Genomic DNA, 17,715 nt, shown 5'->3' on the forward strand with positions numbered 1-17,715 from the left:
GAATGTGAAATGTCAGGCTGAATGACAGGCCAACCAACTCCGCCCTTTTTTTGGAGGCAACCATGGCAATCCTTTGCATCAGGCCCAGAGGGTTGCCCCACCCTCCAGCGTCTCAGTTGTAGTCTCATGGCCACAACGAAGTCCAGCCACCCAAAGGCAGAGCAGGCCTCCAATTTCTATGCATCTTAATTCACCCTACCGCGAGACAACACAAGATTCTACACAGAATTCTAGGCAGTCCACAAACCACCTTGTTACTACCAAAAGGAAAAAGGAAACCCTCTCCTGTGACGAAGCAACAGTTAAAACTGAAGCAAGAAATCAACAATAATTAAACATTAACAGCAAAATAAACACAGTATGAAAATGAACCACCCAGAGATGTTCTATCAAATATACCTCTGCACAATTGCACTTCAAAGCAGACCTCAGCAACGGTTCTTTGGAAGCTAATCGCGTTTTGGAGCAAGGAGCACTTCATATAAATTCCCTCTGTGCTCAAGGCAGTAGGCAGAGCAATCTTAACCCCTCCCCCCCCAATTTACAAAGTGGGTAGGATTCAGCAGAGATCATAGAATTGTGGGGTGGGACCAAGAGTCCAACTCCCTGCAATGCAGGAATCTTTTGCCAAAGTGGGGCTCGATCCTGAGATTAAGAGTCTCATGCTGTACTGACGGAGCTATCCTAGCCAGCACACGGCTCCAAAGGTCCCCATAGCTCAAAGTGGAAGCGAACATCTGCATTTATATATATGTATATATATATTTCCTTGTGTTTACTGAGATTTTATATTTACTGTATGCTGCTTAGGTGTTTTAGATGAGTCAGCAGTATATAATTACTTTTATAGATAGGTAGATGATTGATAGAGAAAAACCCGACTGTCGCATTCGCAGTGGCAAAACCCTAATGCTTTATTTTTATGGATATGAATCAGGCTTTCCAAAGCTGGAGGCAGCCTCCTCCAGATGTTGCTAGATTATGATTCCCATCATCCCTCACCATTGGGCCATATTGGCTTGGGCTGATGGGAGGTACAAATCAACCACACCTGTAAGGCGCCACCTTGGGGAAGGTTGGTGTAAATGCTAGTATTTAAACTTTTTAAAGATGTAAGTCACCTGTGAGGGCATTCTGCAGTTTCCTGATCGGTCTTGTGATAATGAGGGCAATGAGGTGAGGCCTGGTGGAAGCATCTCCTTCGTCAGCCTGCCAGGGCAGCTGAAGAGCCTAGAACTCGGACAAAACCACAGCCATATGTCTTTTCTCCTTATACCAATTCATTGCTGAAAGACAAATTCTTGCACTGTAGGAGTCTACCTAAACTGGCGCATACCTCATGTGCATCTCAACTGAGGGCTTCTTTTCTCCCTTCTTTATTTGGCCTTCTCGCAAGTGGCATGTGTCCCACTTTAAATAAGATAATCCTCTGTTTGAAGGAGTGATCACAGAATCCTTGTAGAGCTGGAAGGGACCAAAAGGGCCGCCTAGCCCAACGCCCTGCAATGTTGCTCATAAGAACCAAAAGTTGGGTCAAGGCAAGGTCAAGAAGAGAGGAAGCTAAGCAACACCCAGATACAGGATCACAGTTTGAAGGCAGGGATGGGAATGTGAGCCTGATGTACACATAGAACAAAAACAGAAGGGAAACTCTGCAGCGTTTACCATGATGCTACTATGCATGAAATTCAAAATAGCCTCCAAGGACTATTTAAAATAAACTGGGGGTATATCCACTGCTTTTTAAAAAAATTCTGTTTTGTCCCCTCACCACAATAGTAATTTCCCTTTAATACTTGGTTCACAATCTTGTTGCCTTAAAAAAAAAGTCTCTCTCTCTCTCTCTCACACACACACACACACGAGAATGACTGAAAAAGGTCAAAGTCAAGTTTTAAGATAAATAATCTTTATAGCTACGGCAGTTTATTATAATCATTTATAGAAATGGCTGCTGTGCTACATTAATTCTCTAAAGTGCTACTAAAGTTCACAGATTTGCCTAGAGGGATGTGACTGGGCAGCGGGCACAAAAAACTCACAAGCTCCGTAGAAGTAGGGCTAAAGAGCTAGAATTACTGCAGTACGCTCTATGTGGACAACTAATCCAGAAAGTGGCAGCTAGACTAGTGACTGGAAGCAGCCACCAGGACCATATAACACCTGTCCTACTGGCTCCCAATATGTTTCTGAGCATAATTCAAAGTGTTGGTGCTGACCTTTAAAGCCCTAAACAGCCTCAGCCCAGTAGACCTGAAGGAGCGTCTCCACCCACATTGTTCAGCCCACACACTGAGGGCTCTGAAAGAGGGAATAACACCAGGTGCTGCTTTCAAACTGAAATTCCCTGTTTTGCACAACTATTAAAGGTGTGGGAGCCCTGCTGCCTATTACATCTGGCCACCCTTTTATCAAGGCAAGAACAAAAATCCAAAATCTTGCCTTGAACAATTGACAGGAATTTCCAAGAAAGCAAAAAAGAAACAAGTTGTACCACTAATCATTCGTTTGGCAGGTTTCAAATTTGATTTCCCGAAATAGTGTTTTAACAAACAAAAAAACCCCACAAATTGTTTTCACTGCTCAAACCTATGCACACTGACTAGGAAGCAAGTCTCACTGTGTTCAATGGGAAGCACTCCCAGCTAAGCATAGGATAGTAGCAGATTTCTTTACCCTAACAAACATAGCTTACCTGTGGGCAGGTGAATGGTGATGTTGTTGCAGAAATCTGTATAGCAGCATTCTGTCTTGGTTATGTTCTTAGAACTGTGGCAGAAGATTTGTGCTTTCAGTTGTGGTAGGGAGACACACGCCTTTATTACTTCTTGTCTACCGTTCTTTGTTAGCATGACAGAAGCCCAGCAAGCTCCCTCAGTCTCACAGGTGAAGTTTGTTTTTTCACACAATTGGCACACACACGTTAGACCTGAAAAGATAATTAATCATTAGGTGAACACCACCAAGTAAAAACAAGTTTGTGCTGGTTGAGTTGCACACGGAGAGGAGGTAAAAGTTTAGTATTCTTTAAAAAAATTGAAAAGTTCACGATCTTGATGAAAATCAGCTTTTGAGCTTTACTCAAAATTCTAAATGGTGTACCTTTATTCAAACACTGGCTTACTTCCATTTTAAGACTCTTAAATGTGAACCCCATGCTACTTGCTTTGCGGTCCCAATATGTGGCATGCATTGAAACACTTTGGGCTGGTTGAATTTAAAACATAGAAGGTTGCATTCAGACAGCACTTTATTCCATTTTTCTGATGTTTCCTTACCTGATCATTTCCATGTTTTGTGTGATCTTTCACACGACGTAAAAGCCATTTCTTGAACACTAGCAGAAATTAGTGGACGTTTAGTGCTCATTTCCCTGTTATTTGGTTACAGAAATAAATATAGATTTGCAACTTGGTTACACCAGAAAATTGCAGGGCTTTTGACCTGTAATGTCCTCTGATGGGAATGAGAGTGGTATTATGGCACGTAGTTTTCTCACCATTTCTCACCATGTAACGATAAAAAAGCCACAGGTCTGTAATGCAACAGGTAATGTTGTGTAAAAGGAACATTAGAACCTGTGATAGAAGCACTAGCACTGTAATCAGGAAAACTATTGCAACCATCTCCACGACACAATGCACTCCAAGTTTATCGATTGCCTTACCATGGTTGTGCAGTCAGTTGCAGACTAAAGGATCATGCACTCCCACCCCTTCCTTTCTGGGGCACAAACTCTCCCAGGTAAGCCTAACATAATTAACCAGTGAATCAGCAGTAATGTTCCCCAGAGTTAGGGGAAAGTATCACAGACTTAATCACAGGCTTAAAAACCAGCCTAGTTTTTGTGCACGTGGTTTTTTCCGTACATGAACCATGTGCACTGTGTTGTTTGTTGAGCCTTGACTTTTGAATTTAGACTCCACAAGAGTATTAGTAACTAAGCAGATTAATTGACAAACTCTACACAGCTCCCCAGAAGGGTTCTTAACACAGACCCATTGCAGCAGGATTTTTCCAAGCCAGTTGGGAGAGGGATATCTGTGTTGCCCTTAAGGGAACAGTGTAAAGTCAGTTCACTATATTCCAGAGATGGGCAACCTCTGGCTTTCCAGATGTTGCTGGTCTCTCGCCATCACTTGATCATTGGTCATGTGGGCTGAGGCTGATGTGAGTTGGAGTTCAACAACATCTGAAAGGGCAGAGGCTCCCCATTCATGCTGCATCAGAGTATAATACACAGATGTTATTAAGCAGCTACCGGACTATCATACATGGCGGGTGGGTTGCCTTCCTCATGGTGGGTCACACAGATTGTACAGTCCTAGTCTAAAGCTGTTGAGGAGGGTTGGCTTTCTTCAAAGCAGTTCAGACGGTGTCCCTTTAAAAAAGGAAAGGGAAACCTAAACCTTCACCATCCCAATACTATATTATTTTGCTTTCAGGCACCACTAAACTGACCCTACAAAGAGATGCTCTGTGCCAGGTTTATGTCATGGGAAAGATATGCCTGGCTCATAAACTGAGGGTAACAGTACATTCCAGTGTAGGCAGGCAATCCTATTATTATTATTATTATTATTATTATTATTATTATTATTATTCTGTGATTGCTCACAAATAATTGCCCTCAACCTCTCTAATTTACTGAATGGTCCCTACCCAAACAATCATAACATTAGTGCCAATAAACCTCAGCGTCTGTACCAAATGCTTTACTCTTAGAGTATTTTTGCATTATGCATCAAGCCAATACTTGAGTTATGATGCGAAACATTCCTTTTAAATCTTGTTAAATGCATCAAACACATTTTGATGACTGCAATTACACCTGCTGAGAATTGAATCTGTTTTCCATCAGTACAGTTCTTATAGCCTTTTGGGGAAAGGATATGTTTTCCCATATATATATATATAGAGAGAGAGAGAGAGAGAGAGAGAGAGAGAGAGAGAGAGAGAGAGAGAGATGCAGCTTGTTTAACTGAGTCCTTTCAAGTTAAATTGAGGTATGTTTTCAAAATTGCATTTTGCTCTGTGTGCGCTCTATATTTAAACCAAATCCTGTCTTCCTAAAAGCATATAATTTCCCATAGCCTTTTAAAGCTATTCAGTGTATTTTAGTGTCTATTTGCCACTAAATATTTGCCTAAATGAAACTACCATTCATGAATTTGTTAGCTGTAATGAACAAATAAAATTACTCAGACCTTTTTGTTGTCAAGGTGAAGATAGAAAAGGAAAATGCTTGATTTATATGGAACGCAAATGGGGGTCTATAACAAGCCGTTGTTATGTGGAATGCTTCTCTTAAGGATTCCTGCTAGCCAGCCATGCCCTTTCCCAGGTACTGCATTGCTCCTTCTCTCACCTCAACTCCTGAATCATGTAACCACCCATTGACCATGCTCAGTCATTAGTGGCAAGTCCCTCTCTTCAGCACCCCCTCCCCCAAAAAAGATGTTTCATACTTCAGCAAACTTTACTGTCCTTCTCTTTCACCCACCCTTCAACCATACATGCTGTAGAAGTGGGGACCCAGACAATCTAGCAAATGCATGCAGGGCAGATCCTGCTATCATGTTCCTGTTCTTCCCTTTGCACATTCACTAACACATTCCTGCCCCCATCCCATTTTGGAACATCCGTTTTAAAAGCATTCTATGGACGAGACCTACTGGGAACAATTACTGAGACCACTAGGCTGTTTTGGCTTCTTGGAATAAAGAGTTAACTTCACTAATACAGCATATTATTATTATTATTTATTATTATTATTATTATTATTGCTGATTATTATTATTATTGCTGCACCTGATTCCGGCTCCTGACAGGTGAACACACCTTCCTGTCACCTGTGCGACATGGTTGACAAGACACACAAGCAATTAGAAAAACCAAATTTGGTTGTCAGTCTTGTCCTTTATCACATTCTCCCATCAGGCTATCCAGCTTTTCTTTTATAAGCACCAAGCATACTTTCATTCCAACATTCACCCATCAACTTTGTGGAGTGGGGGGGGGATAGTGGTGGTTCAAGATGCAAAACGGCTCTGGGGACTGACCGGGGATTGGAAGAAGCTGTGTGTGTTGGCATACACACCCTCACTGACTCCTAGGTAGAACAGTTTTCAGCAGAGCCTATCCGAATGACCCTCCACTTTGCAATCCAGCATTATCATTTACCGGTACAGAGATGAGCTGTGTATGCCTCTGCCTAAAAAGGGTAGACTATTACTTATAAAAGTCAGCAATGTGCCTTTTAATCTTTAAACTAAAAATGTGGTCTTAAATAAGAAGACATTTGCTAGTTTTTGCCCAGAAGGTCTACAGATAAGCTTAATAGATTCTGAAAGGACATCTCATAGTAACTCAGCTCGTATCATAATGCTTGTTTGCCGCATTTTTCTATACCGTGATTTATTGGTTGGCAAAAGCACTTCTATTTTAGTCTCATCTCTCTCTCCATAAAACAACAATATTTTTCACATGCAAAATGACTCATGCCTATTCCCGTATCATTTGCCATTCAACTTTACTCCTCTGCTCCAACATATGAGGCTGAAATAGCTATTCATATTTTTTTCTATTCTGGCACCCAAAAGCCAGTTAGATTGCAAAACATTACTGCACAGGTTACTGTGATCCTCCATTCATTAAAGTGATTCTGAAAGTTCCTTGCTTATTATATCTTGAGCAGAACAGTGTGTGCAAGTCTGATTTCGATGGAGTAAAACACCTGTAGAATAGTGGGTGCATTGTTAGGGTAAGAGCCCAAGAGAACTGTGAGGTTATTTAAAGAACTGTGAGGGCATTTAAAGACTATCGTGGCTTAATAGTAACAACAACAAAAAGCCTTATTGCAGATGCAGCTGTATCCTGTTAGGTGCATCTGTTTGTTGCACATTTGTATCCAAAACTGAAAGAGAAAAACATTTTGCTTTGCCGTCCGCATCTGATCTAAAGCAAAGAAAATATATTAACCAGAATTGGGCAGACGTGATTGTAGGCATGTTGATCCTACCAACGTAAAAGACTGGGCAGGTCAAGTGACACTCTTGCAGTTGTTTTAAAGTTCTGCAAGACTTTGGACCTCCTGAGGCATGAGCATAAACTGCAAACATTAAAGCAGATGGCTAGCAAAGTGTTCTGGTCTGGAAACAAAGGAGGTGAGACTATGTTAATCTAATCATGTTTATTCTGGCATGTGCCTCATATAGCTTCAAACCCTTGGACTTTTTTTTATTTTTCTTGCTTTACCAAAGTCAACTCAGGGGTCATATTAAACAGTAATAAGTACAAGGCAGTGCTCTGTTTTGCTCTTTCTTCTCTTCAACCTTTCCTAGGCAATTTCCCCCACATCGAGACTGTCTCTCAGATATGTGCAGTGAATCAAAGGCCTGCTTTGGCATCAGTGCTCTTACTTCCCACCTCATCTTTTTCTTTATATTCTGAATTACATGTGGCTGAACATGCAAGGAATCTGGATTTGCCACTTAATTTACACTCAACAAGGGGTCAAGGCTTTGATGAAGGTAAGATACAATACAATATGTGTTAACTTCAAAACATCTGCATGTCATATTCACAGCTTATGTTTTTAAAACATCATAGAAGTGCTGTCTTTGAAATAAACACCACCCAGTAATGAGTGAGGTCATCCATAGAGGCACATTTATTACCCAAAGCAGCATATTCTGGCAACCAATTATGCCCAGGTATGTATTCCCTTCTGAACTAACGGGAGGTGATGAGAACACAAAAAGTTGTCAACATAAATGGCAATAAATGGAATAAGTGAATAGAACCGAATTATGCCAGTACTTCTCCATCTTCACTTGCTACCAGTCTGTTTGCAGGACCAATTCAAATTCTGAAGGACTTCTTCCCATACACGCATTCTACTTGTGAGTGACCACACACGTCTGGTGCTGGGTACCTGGAAATGGGGAGCACTCAGTCAACCAACCCCACTGTCCCTGCAACTCACATGAGCCAGAAAGGCAGTGGAACTGGCACAGCTGACAGGTGGGGAAGCCTCTTCTCCGGGTGTCAGCTGAGCTGGTCAACCAAGCCTCACTGTGCCTCCAGCTCATAAGGAGACCATTTGGGTGGGTCTCCTCCCTAGCCATGAGGACTTTCCAGGATGCTCCTCATTTTATGTGATTTCACATATGCACACAGGGCCCTGGACCGTAACTCCCCCATAAATGGAGAGTCACCTGTATATCCCTATTGCAGTAGTAGCCAACCATCAGAGATGCAGGGTGCTGTATCCAAAATTCCTGGAGAGCACCACGTTGGCTATCACTGATGTACCTGGACCTGGAGGTCATCTTCAAGGGCTCTTCATCAGGTGCCTCTGCCAAATAAGGTATGACAAGCAGCTACTGGAGAAAGGGCTATTTCATTGGTTTATGGGATGTCCAAGCCAAAAGAATGGCTTGTAAATGGGTTTGTTTACTGTCCAGAGAACACTAAGTTATTAATGACCTGTGCTACTTACACCAGTTTTATTCCCAGAAATCCCATGGAATTTGTATCTCCCAGTATATAGTAAACTTGCAATTTATGTGAGGGTTACATTCCAGGGATGGCAGCTAAAGGCGAAATCATGTATAATCAAAACCCATTGGGTTAAATGGCAGGTGGGATTGCCCAAGCTATGTTTCCCAGAACCATGCTCCCTTTCTGCCCCTTGAAAATAAACTCACTCTCTTTTTTTGTCACGTGCACAAAGCTGAAGCATGCACGTTAAATGCACGTAAATTGTGGGCTTACTGTAGATTGGTAACATTTGGACTGTATACTTTGATTCTTCTGTCATGAATGCTACATGGTAGAAGTGCCATGTTCACAGATGTTGCTCATCACACCATCAAAATAAATGCTGAGGTGCCAGTTACCATATTCCCAGTTATGTAAATGTATAAAATTTTAAGACATAAGAACCAAGAGTTATTCAAAAAGTAAGTTTGAAGCCCCTGTATTTGCACTCAGCAATAAAAGTCAATGGAGTCGTATTTTTTCATACGATGCCTCCATATCATAACAACTTGGACTGAACCCATCCTACCTAATAGCTTTTGACTGGTTATTCCCTTTGAAACCTAATTGACCTAGTTCTTGAATGTATACATTGATTATAATTAAATGCACTAAGCTCCTTAACATCCCTGAAAAAATAATAATGAAGACACATCAGCTACAAGCAGCTGTCAACACTATACGGACAATAGACTGAGGAAAGTGGAGGGAGTATGAATTATATCTTTGGGGGGGAGGAGAAGTTAGATATAATGGGAAATATTATGAATGAATAGATGCGAACCCCTGGTCTCTTGGAAGCAGAAAAAGAAAAAGGAAAAAGCTGGGAGAAAACAGACTTAGTATTCCAGTTGAATTATGCAATTAACTATCTGGAGAACACATGCTTGTCACGTACATTTATGCGCAGGCTTGCTTTCTGGACTTTACATAGCACCTCAAATTTTAAAATAATACGAATTTGAACACACAGAATAAAGCTAAGTGACCATGAGAAAAGGGTATTGTACAACCAGTGTTGATACTTTGAATGCACATATATCAGTGTAACCAGGGTCCTCTATAACGAGGGATGTCCTCTATAACAATTCCCATCATCTCTTCGCCACTGGCCATGACAGCTGATACAAGTTGTAGTTTAGCAACACCTGGAGGGCCACATGTTCCCTGTCTCTGCTCTAACCCCTCACATACATACATACATACATACATACATACATACATACATACCAAACTGTATTCAAACCCTCCCCCCATATTTTTTTTGCTGGAATTGTGTCTGCCTCAGACTCCTTGCATTAGAAGTGGCACACATCATAATATTTTAATTATGGATTTTGCTCTTACTTCTACTACTGTTGACACGCTACCACTGTTGACACTACATTGCACAAACACTTTGGGTCATATACAGTAGTGTAGCAAGGGGGGCGATGGGGGAGGGTCACCCCAGGTGCCACCCTGGAGGAGGGGTGACACTCGGCGCCCCCTCCCCAATGGGGAACATTTTTTTTAATTTTCTGTTGCATGAGATTTTTCAACTGTTCTTATATGTTCTTTCAATGCTGATTTCATACCTGAAGTCAGTTTTGTTCTGTAAGCTCTAGGTTTTTTTTTGCAATTCATGTTTTTCCCTTTTCACCAGAGCCAGAGCTGCGTGGGGGGTGACAAAAAAATCCACACCGTATACCACCTGGGCTTGCTGCGCCTCTGGTCCTATAAACATTCATGCCATGCACTACAGTAATTAAACCTAGTACTTATCGTCTCTATAGAATACAAGTGGGGAATCTGATACTAGGTTGAAAATATTCAGCATGTTTTGGCTATCAGCTTTCAGTGTTCAAAAGAGGAGAGCCACATAGGTGTGACAATAGGTTTTCCAGAGTATGCAACTTTTGGTGAAATTGCCAGAAGCTTATTTGCAACAGAGCTTTGCAAAATAAGCAGATATTTGCAAATTTTCTGACTTTCCATAATCTATACAGATTGTAGAATTGCACATTTTCGGCATAGAATGTGGGTTACCTTGGCACAAACTTGTTCCATATATTTAAAACATATTACATTTAGCTCTGCTGCCAATATTACATGACCATGCATAACTTCACTATGCACACAGGGTTGGCCAAACACTAGAATTCCAAATTCATGGAAATATGTTCCTATGGAAAAATCTTGAGAGAACTCAGGTTTAGACATGGAAGCAATCGGGTCCACCTCACCACCTCTCCTATTTTTTCCTGATTGCACCCCACTGGTCTTCATTTCATGCAAATTCCCCAAAGATCTGAAGTGATCCTTCTCTTTGTTGTGTTCATTTGTATGGAACAAAGAAAAGTACACTGCAGGAAACAGACCTGAGTAAGACACATACTACCCTATACAACAACATGCACCAGAGTGACTTAGGGCAGCAAAATAGAGGGTTCAGCAACCATGTAAATGCAGTTAATCATAGAATTGGAGAGTTGGAAGGGACCCTGAGGACCATCTAATCCAGCCCCCTGCAATGCAGGAATAGGCAGCTGTCCCATATGGGGATCGAAACTGCAACTTTGGCAATATGAGGACCCTGTTCTAACCAACTGAGTTATCCAGGCTAATGGACATACTGTTTTGTACAAAGGAAAGCCTGGGCAGCCTCAAGGCAATGGAAGTAGTATGGGAAGTTTGCTGTCTCCTGGTACTTGGGGGTAAGAGGATTGCCCCTCAAACTGCTATTTGCATTTCCAAAAATGGTGCCTCCATTTGCACCAATGGGAGCTTTCCTCTGAACTGCAAACAGGAGTTTTGGAGGGATGATTTTTGGTAGGACTGCCAGGTTCGCTCCCATTTACATAAAATCTGTGTGCATTAATTGCATTCACACCCTTTATGTATCACCCATCTCAAACTCAAACCCGTTGTCCTCCGTCTGTTTTCCCCAAGTGCTTCTCCTCCCACAACTGTGATACAGCAGCCCCTATCCAACAAACATCTCCTCGGCATATAATCCCATCCCTTGCCAGAACATTGCTCCCACAGCATCCTGCTAAAAAACAAAAGACCACCTCCCCATAATCCTGAAAACCGGCCACATGCTTTTCCTCCTGTCATGCATGCGATGCACCAAAAACTGTCAGAGACACAACCTCTGCTCTCCAAACCTGTCTTTCCCCACATCCCTCGGAGCCCATCTTTCTCACCTAAGGCACATTCCAGCAATATAGTGGTACCTCAGGTTAAGTACTTAATTGGTTCTGGAAGTCCATACTTAACCTGAAGCGTACTTAACCTGAAGTGAACTTTCCTATTGAAAGTAATGGAAAGTGGATTAATCTGTTCCAGACGGGTCCGCAGAGTACTTAACTTGAAAGTACTCAACCTGAAGCATACTTAACCCGAGGTATGACTGTACTTCCCCAAAAGCACTCTCTGTTTCTCTCCAACCATTTGCTCACTGTGCACCAAAGATGTGGCTTAGATACCGAACTGGTACCTCATGGGTGTCAAACACAAGGCCCGCGGGCCAAATCCGGCCCGCCAGACCTCGTCATGTGGCCCGCCGAGCGCCCCAGCCAGCAGGACCCAGCAGCGGGATCTTGCTGCTGAAGCGCCGCGCCAACAAAGCGCTGACAAACAGCTGGGGCCGGGGGGGGTAGAAAGGCTTCCGGAGCAGCGCTGCGTGGAGCGCCCTGAGCCACAACAGGAGAAGGAGGAGGCAGCTTGCTGGGTCAGCGCCCGGCAGCGCCGCATGGAGAGTCCCAAGCCTCTGTGACGCAGCAGTGCTCTGTAGCACTTTGAATCCTCCTCCTCCTGCCACGGCTCGGCGCCTGGAAACGGCTGCTGCTACTGCAGCTGAAGCACAGACAAAGTACCCAGCAGCGCCGCGTGGAGGAGGAGGATTCAAAGTGCTACAGCGCACTGCTGCGTCCCAGAGGCTTGGGACTCTCCGCACGGCGCTGCCGGACACTGACCCAGCAAGCCGCCGCCTCCTCCTCCTCTTGCCTCACCTCCTCCTCCCCCTGCCACAGCTCAGCCTCATGAACGTGAGCTCAGCAGCGGCTCAGCCTCACGAACGTGCAACTCTGAGGCTTTACGCACTTCTCCTAAAACGGACACCCGCTGCCTCACGCTGCACGGGAAATGCTTTTTGCCCCTGGGTCCCTTCGCGCTCTTTTCTGGCGCTGAATCAAGGCGGCGACCACCCCTTCCCTTTCTTCCTCTCTCTCGTTCTTATTCTTTCTTTCCCTCTCCTTCCTTCCTTCTTTATCTCTGTCTTCTCTCCCTCTTTCTTTTTCTTTCCTTCTTTATTCCTTCTTTCCTACTCTTCTTTCTCTCACCTCTTTCCTTCCTCTCTCCCTCCTGCTCCCTCTTTTCTTTCTTCCTTTCTTCCTTACTTCCTTCCTTCCTTCCGTCCTTCCCATTTTTCTTCCTCTCCCTCATTCTTATTCTTTCTTTCCCTCTACTTCCTTCCGTCTTCTCTCCCTCTTTCTTTTTCTTTCCTTCTTTATTCCCTTCCTTATTTCCTACTCTTCTTTCTCTCCCCTCTTTCCTTCCTTCCTCTCTCCCTCCCACTCCCTCTTTTCTTCCTTCCTTCCTTCCTCCCTCCCTCCCCTCCTCTCCCTCTCCCTCTCCTCAGAAACATAGGATGCTGCTTTATACTTCTGGCCCTTAAACCCTGGAACCAGGAGAGCAGCTCCAGTGAGTTAACCTCAGCCAGTCCCTTTGGTGAAGGGTGGTGGCTCACTGGCAGAACATCTGTCCTGCATGCAGAAGGACCCCAGCATCTCCAGGTACTAGTAGCTCTGCAAAGGTCCTGCATGAAACCCTAGCAAGCCTCCACCACCCAGTGCAGTTACCAAAAATCATTTTTCAATAAATTGTACAATAATTGTACATTTGAATATCTACTTGCCATTATTCTGACTATGTTTCTGCTTTCAGAGCTAGTTATTACTTACATTATTACAAAAAACAGTAATAATTGAATGCAGTGACAATAATTTATGATAATAAAGAGTGGACACATAGTCCTACAGATACAACCGGCCCTTTGAGGGTGACCAAACTGCTGATGCGGCCCCCGATGAATTTGAGTTTGACACCCCTGTGGTACCTAATACGAGAGGACTGCCTCTGTGCCTGCCTGCCTGCCTGCCCATTCTTTCCAAAGAGTGGATATCACAACTAACTTAAGATTCCCCACCCACCCACCTTTGGGAGTATTTTGATAACATGCTAAGAAAAAGAACACTGATGGAACTCTACACACAAAAATATATTTTTGTGGGTTTAAGAGGGGGAAAGCATGCATTTGAATCAGAGTTCTAGACACCACTTTGAGCGAGAGAGAAAATAACTGGACCATATCTGTTTAATTTGAAACAAGTTTCAACCTGAAATCCTAACCCCACTGACTTGTGAGTAAGCCTCATTGAAATCAGCGGGGCTTCTAACTTCTGAGTAGACATGTATAGGATTGCAGAGTTACACTTTTTTCTTCCATCTTAGAAGCTCCGAGCAAGCATATACCAGTACTTGATGCACATAGCTGCCAAGTTTTCCCTTTTCTCGCGAGGAAGCCTATTCAGCATAAAGGAATTTCCCTTTAAAAAAGGGAGAACTTGGCAGCTATGTTAATGCAGCAAGTTAAGATATACTAGAAACCATTCAGTGGTTGAGGAGTACCAACCACCAGATCAAACTCAAAATGCAAGGGTTTTAATTGCAGGTGTTTGGAAAACCCAGTTCATTCCCAGTCTGTAATAAATATACCCATATTCCTCAGTTAACATGAAGGAAACTGATGCAATAGCAAACGGTCCCAAATTCCTTTCAAGCAAAATCCTCTAAGTTGCATAAATAAAGGAAACATGAAGTTGTGAAGGTATGAATCCAGGGGCCCTGCCCACAAGCATATTTCAACCCCAGGGTCAAACCTTGAATCACATGAAGTAATACTTCTGAGGAATGTGTAGAAGGGCCTTCGCCCTAAGTACTAACAACCAAGTGCTCCCTCCAGGGGGAAAGAACCTCTGGATTGCAACTTCTGGCAGCATAGATCCCAGAGCCATTTAAATCAGTCAGCTGAATTTGTAAACATAAAAGACACGCTCTGTAAATGTGTGTGTGTGTATATATATATATATATCCCTGCCTTCAACTCTAACCGGCCTTTGCCCTCAGAGTCGTAGCCGCCACCCAAAAGGTTTTATATTAAGCCGAGTTCAGGAGGATCAAACCTGGAGCCGCTCTCCAATGACTGACTTACTTGACTCTCCTCCAACTCCATTTCACGGGCGCTTTATTCCTTTCCCTTCCATTTTTAAAAGAATACTTGAAAACAAACACCCTTTTAGTATATTTGCATGAAATTTAATCACCCAAACCGTTCTTTTGCAACAGAGCCATTCAAGCAGTTTTTCATTTTAGTCACTTTCACCCCCTTACGCATGTGATTTAATCACCCAAACCGTTCTTTTACAACACAGCCATTTCATCCTAGTCAAAAAAAAATTTTTAAGTACGTGTACATGGACCAAAGGGGTGGGGGCGAATGCTTCTGGGCATGTGCAGAGAGCATCGAAGACGTGTTCATGCACACAGACCGAGTGGACAGTTTCCTGGGAGAAAAGCCGCGCGCCCCCCCCCCCACACAGTTTCCAAGCCAGACCCGCCCCGCCACTCCGCGCCCACATGTCCCGCGCGAAGGAGAAACAGGTGTCCCGCCTCCCCTCCGGATCCTGCCCCCCCCACCTGCTTTTCCTTACCTGTGCAGAGAGAGGCGCAGGCTACCAGGACGAGCGCCAAGGCGCCCAGCCCGGAGCGGGACGCCGGAGGTCGCATGGCAGTACATGGGAGAGGCGCTGGCGGGAGGAAGAGCGGCCGGAGTGGAGAGAGCCGAGCGGCGGTAGGACACGCGCGCAGCTCCGCTAGGGCGGGCTTCCCGCGGCTGCCCTCTCTCCTCGCTTCGGCGACGCTCCCGGCAGGGCAGGCTGCAAGCAGCGACTGTCAGCTGTTTGCGGGGGGGGGGGGGAAGCGGCAGCAGCGCCTGGGGTGGGGTTTGCAGCTTCGCCCTCCTCCGGCTCCGCCCGGACACACCCCTTGGGTCCCTGTTTACAGGGCAGAGGGAATTTGCCCCGGGAGAGAGAGAGAAAGAGCCGAGGGCCGGCGCCTCTCCAGCGGCGTGGCTCCAACTTCGGGCCCGGGGAAAGGCGCCTCTGTCCGTGGAGCGCGAGGCATTATCTGAAGACGACGGTGCCCGGTCGGGGTTTCGCGCGGGAAACTTCCGCAGGCCTGATCTCAGGTGGCTCCTTAGGTAGCACACGAGCCAGCCGAGATTGCCCTTGGCCCTTGATTGCCCTGCGCGCGCGCGCGCGCACCTGTCTATACTCTTCGAAATTGCAAGGGTGGAAGGCAGTGTTAACGTGTGTTCGGCATTATATTTAATTATTTGCAGGTGGTTCGCACACATGGTCTTTTGTTTGCCAGCAGGTCACGTTTTATTCCGGATAACTCAAAACTCGCAGTAATGTTTTAGTACCCAGGAAAAAGCTCCCCCCCCCCCAGTAATGTGTTCCTTGGGATGGCGATGCGTTACAGGGAGTAATTGTTTTGTTTGTTTTGAATAAGATTTCATTGCAATCTCTTTTTTCCCGTAATACAATAAGAGAAAAGAAACTATTCTGAATAAAAAATAAAGACAGATAGTAAAAAAATAAATTAATAAAATACTGATAGTAAGCCTTGATTTTTATGATTATTTAAATGCAAATGTAGAATCAGAGCACTCAAACAGTTCCAGGTGTCTTTAAAACAAAACAAAATACCACCACAAATATTTCAAGCATTGGTTCATTCATGTAACATGATTTTTTCCACACAAATCAAAGGCGCCCAATCAGGTTACAAATGCTTCAGGTTACAAACACTTCGGGTTACAAACTCCGCTAACACGGAAGTAGTTGCCTCGGGTTGCGAACGGTTTCAGGTTAAGAACGGACCTCTGGAACGAATTAAGTTCATAACTCGAGGTACCACTGTATTTGGAACTATGAAATCCTGAATTAAAGTGATCAAGTGGATCTTGTGTGATGAGATAAACAGACACAACTAAATAGGGAGACAGCCCACCATGCTTCCTGGGTTGCTACAAATATCTATAACCTAAGTGGTTAGTCTGTTGGATGAGGACCCAGGAGACTAGGGTTTAAAATCCTCAGAATTTAAATCACCCAGAATTTCACTATTCATATGTAGGTTAGCAAGTAAAAAAATAAGTGCATCACATCCACACAGGAAAACTGTAAGGTTAGAGTTCCATTTTTTTCTACCTTGTTAAAGTTAAGCCAAGAAGCTACAGTTAGAACTCAATATGGAACAACTGATTGGTTCAAAATTGGGAAAGGAGTACGACAAGGTTGTATATTGTCTCCCTGCTTATTTAACTTATATGCAGAATTCATCATGCGAAAGGCTGGACTAGATGAATCCCAAACCGGAATTAAGATTGCCGGAAGAAATATCAACAACCTCCGATATGCAGATGACACAACCTTGATGGCAGAAAGTGAGGAGGAATTAAAGAACCTTTTAATGAGGGTGAAAGAGGAGAGCGCAAAATATGGTCTGAAGCTCAACATCAAAAAAACCAAGATCATGGCCACTGGTCCCATCACCTCCTGGCAAATAGAAGGGGAAGAAATGGAGGCAGTGAGAGATTTTACTTTCTTGGGCTCCTTGATCAATGCAGATGGTGACAGCAGTCACGAAATTAGAAAAGCAATGACAAACCTAGACAGCATCTTAAAAAGCAGAGACATCACCTTGCCTACAAAGGTCCGTATAGTTAAAGCTATGGTTTTCCCAGTAGTAATGTATGGAAGTGAGAGCTGGACCATAAAGAAGGCTGATCGCCGAAGAATTGATGCTTTTGAATTATGGTGCTGGAGGAGACTCTTGAGAGTCCCATGGACTGCAAGAAGATCAAACCTCTCCATTCTGAAGGAAATCAACCCTGGGTGCTCACTGGAAGGACAGATCGTGAAGCTGAGGCTCCAATACTTTGGCCACCTCATGAGAAGAGAAGAATCCTTGGAAAAGACCCTGATGTTGGGAAAGATTGAGGGCACTAGAAGAAGGGGACGACAGAGGACGAGATGGTTGGACAGTGTTCTTGAAGCTACG

General features: G+C 43.9%; 1 protein-coding gene across 4 annotated transcripts in view; it reads right to left on the minus strand.

Annotated features, from left to right (window-relative positions):
• The window catches only part of ACVR1C (activin A receptor type 1C), a 43,512-nt gene extending 27,990 nt beyond the window's left edge, over positions 1-15,522 (minus strand). The window contains exons 1-2 of one of the 4 annotated variants that reach the window (XM_035131870.2): positions 15,300-15,522; positions 2,696-2,929 (exon numbers count right to left, since the gene is read on the minus strand). In XM_035131870.2, the coding sequence (XP_034987761.1) occupies positions 2,696-2,929; positions 15,300-15,375 (310 nt within the window). In that variant the 5' untranslated portion in view covers positions 15,376-15,522. Of the gene's footprint in view, positions 1-1,121; positions 2,930-15,299 lie in introns of those variants that run through there. The other 3 variants (XM_060280004.1, XM_060279998.1, XM_060279996.1) reach the window with 3 other exon arrangements.
• Positions 15,523-17,715: the final 2,193 nt, after the last annotated feature.

Source organism: Zootoca vivipara, chromosome 1 (assembly GCF_963506605.1).
Source record: "Zootoca vivipara chromosome 1, rZooViv1.1, whole genome shotgun sequence".
Taxonomy (NCBI): Eukaryota; Metazoa; Chordata; class Lepidosauria; order Squamata; family Lacertidae; genus Zootoca; species Zootoca vivipara.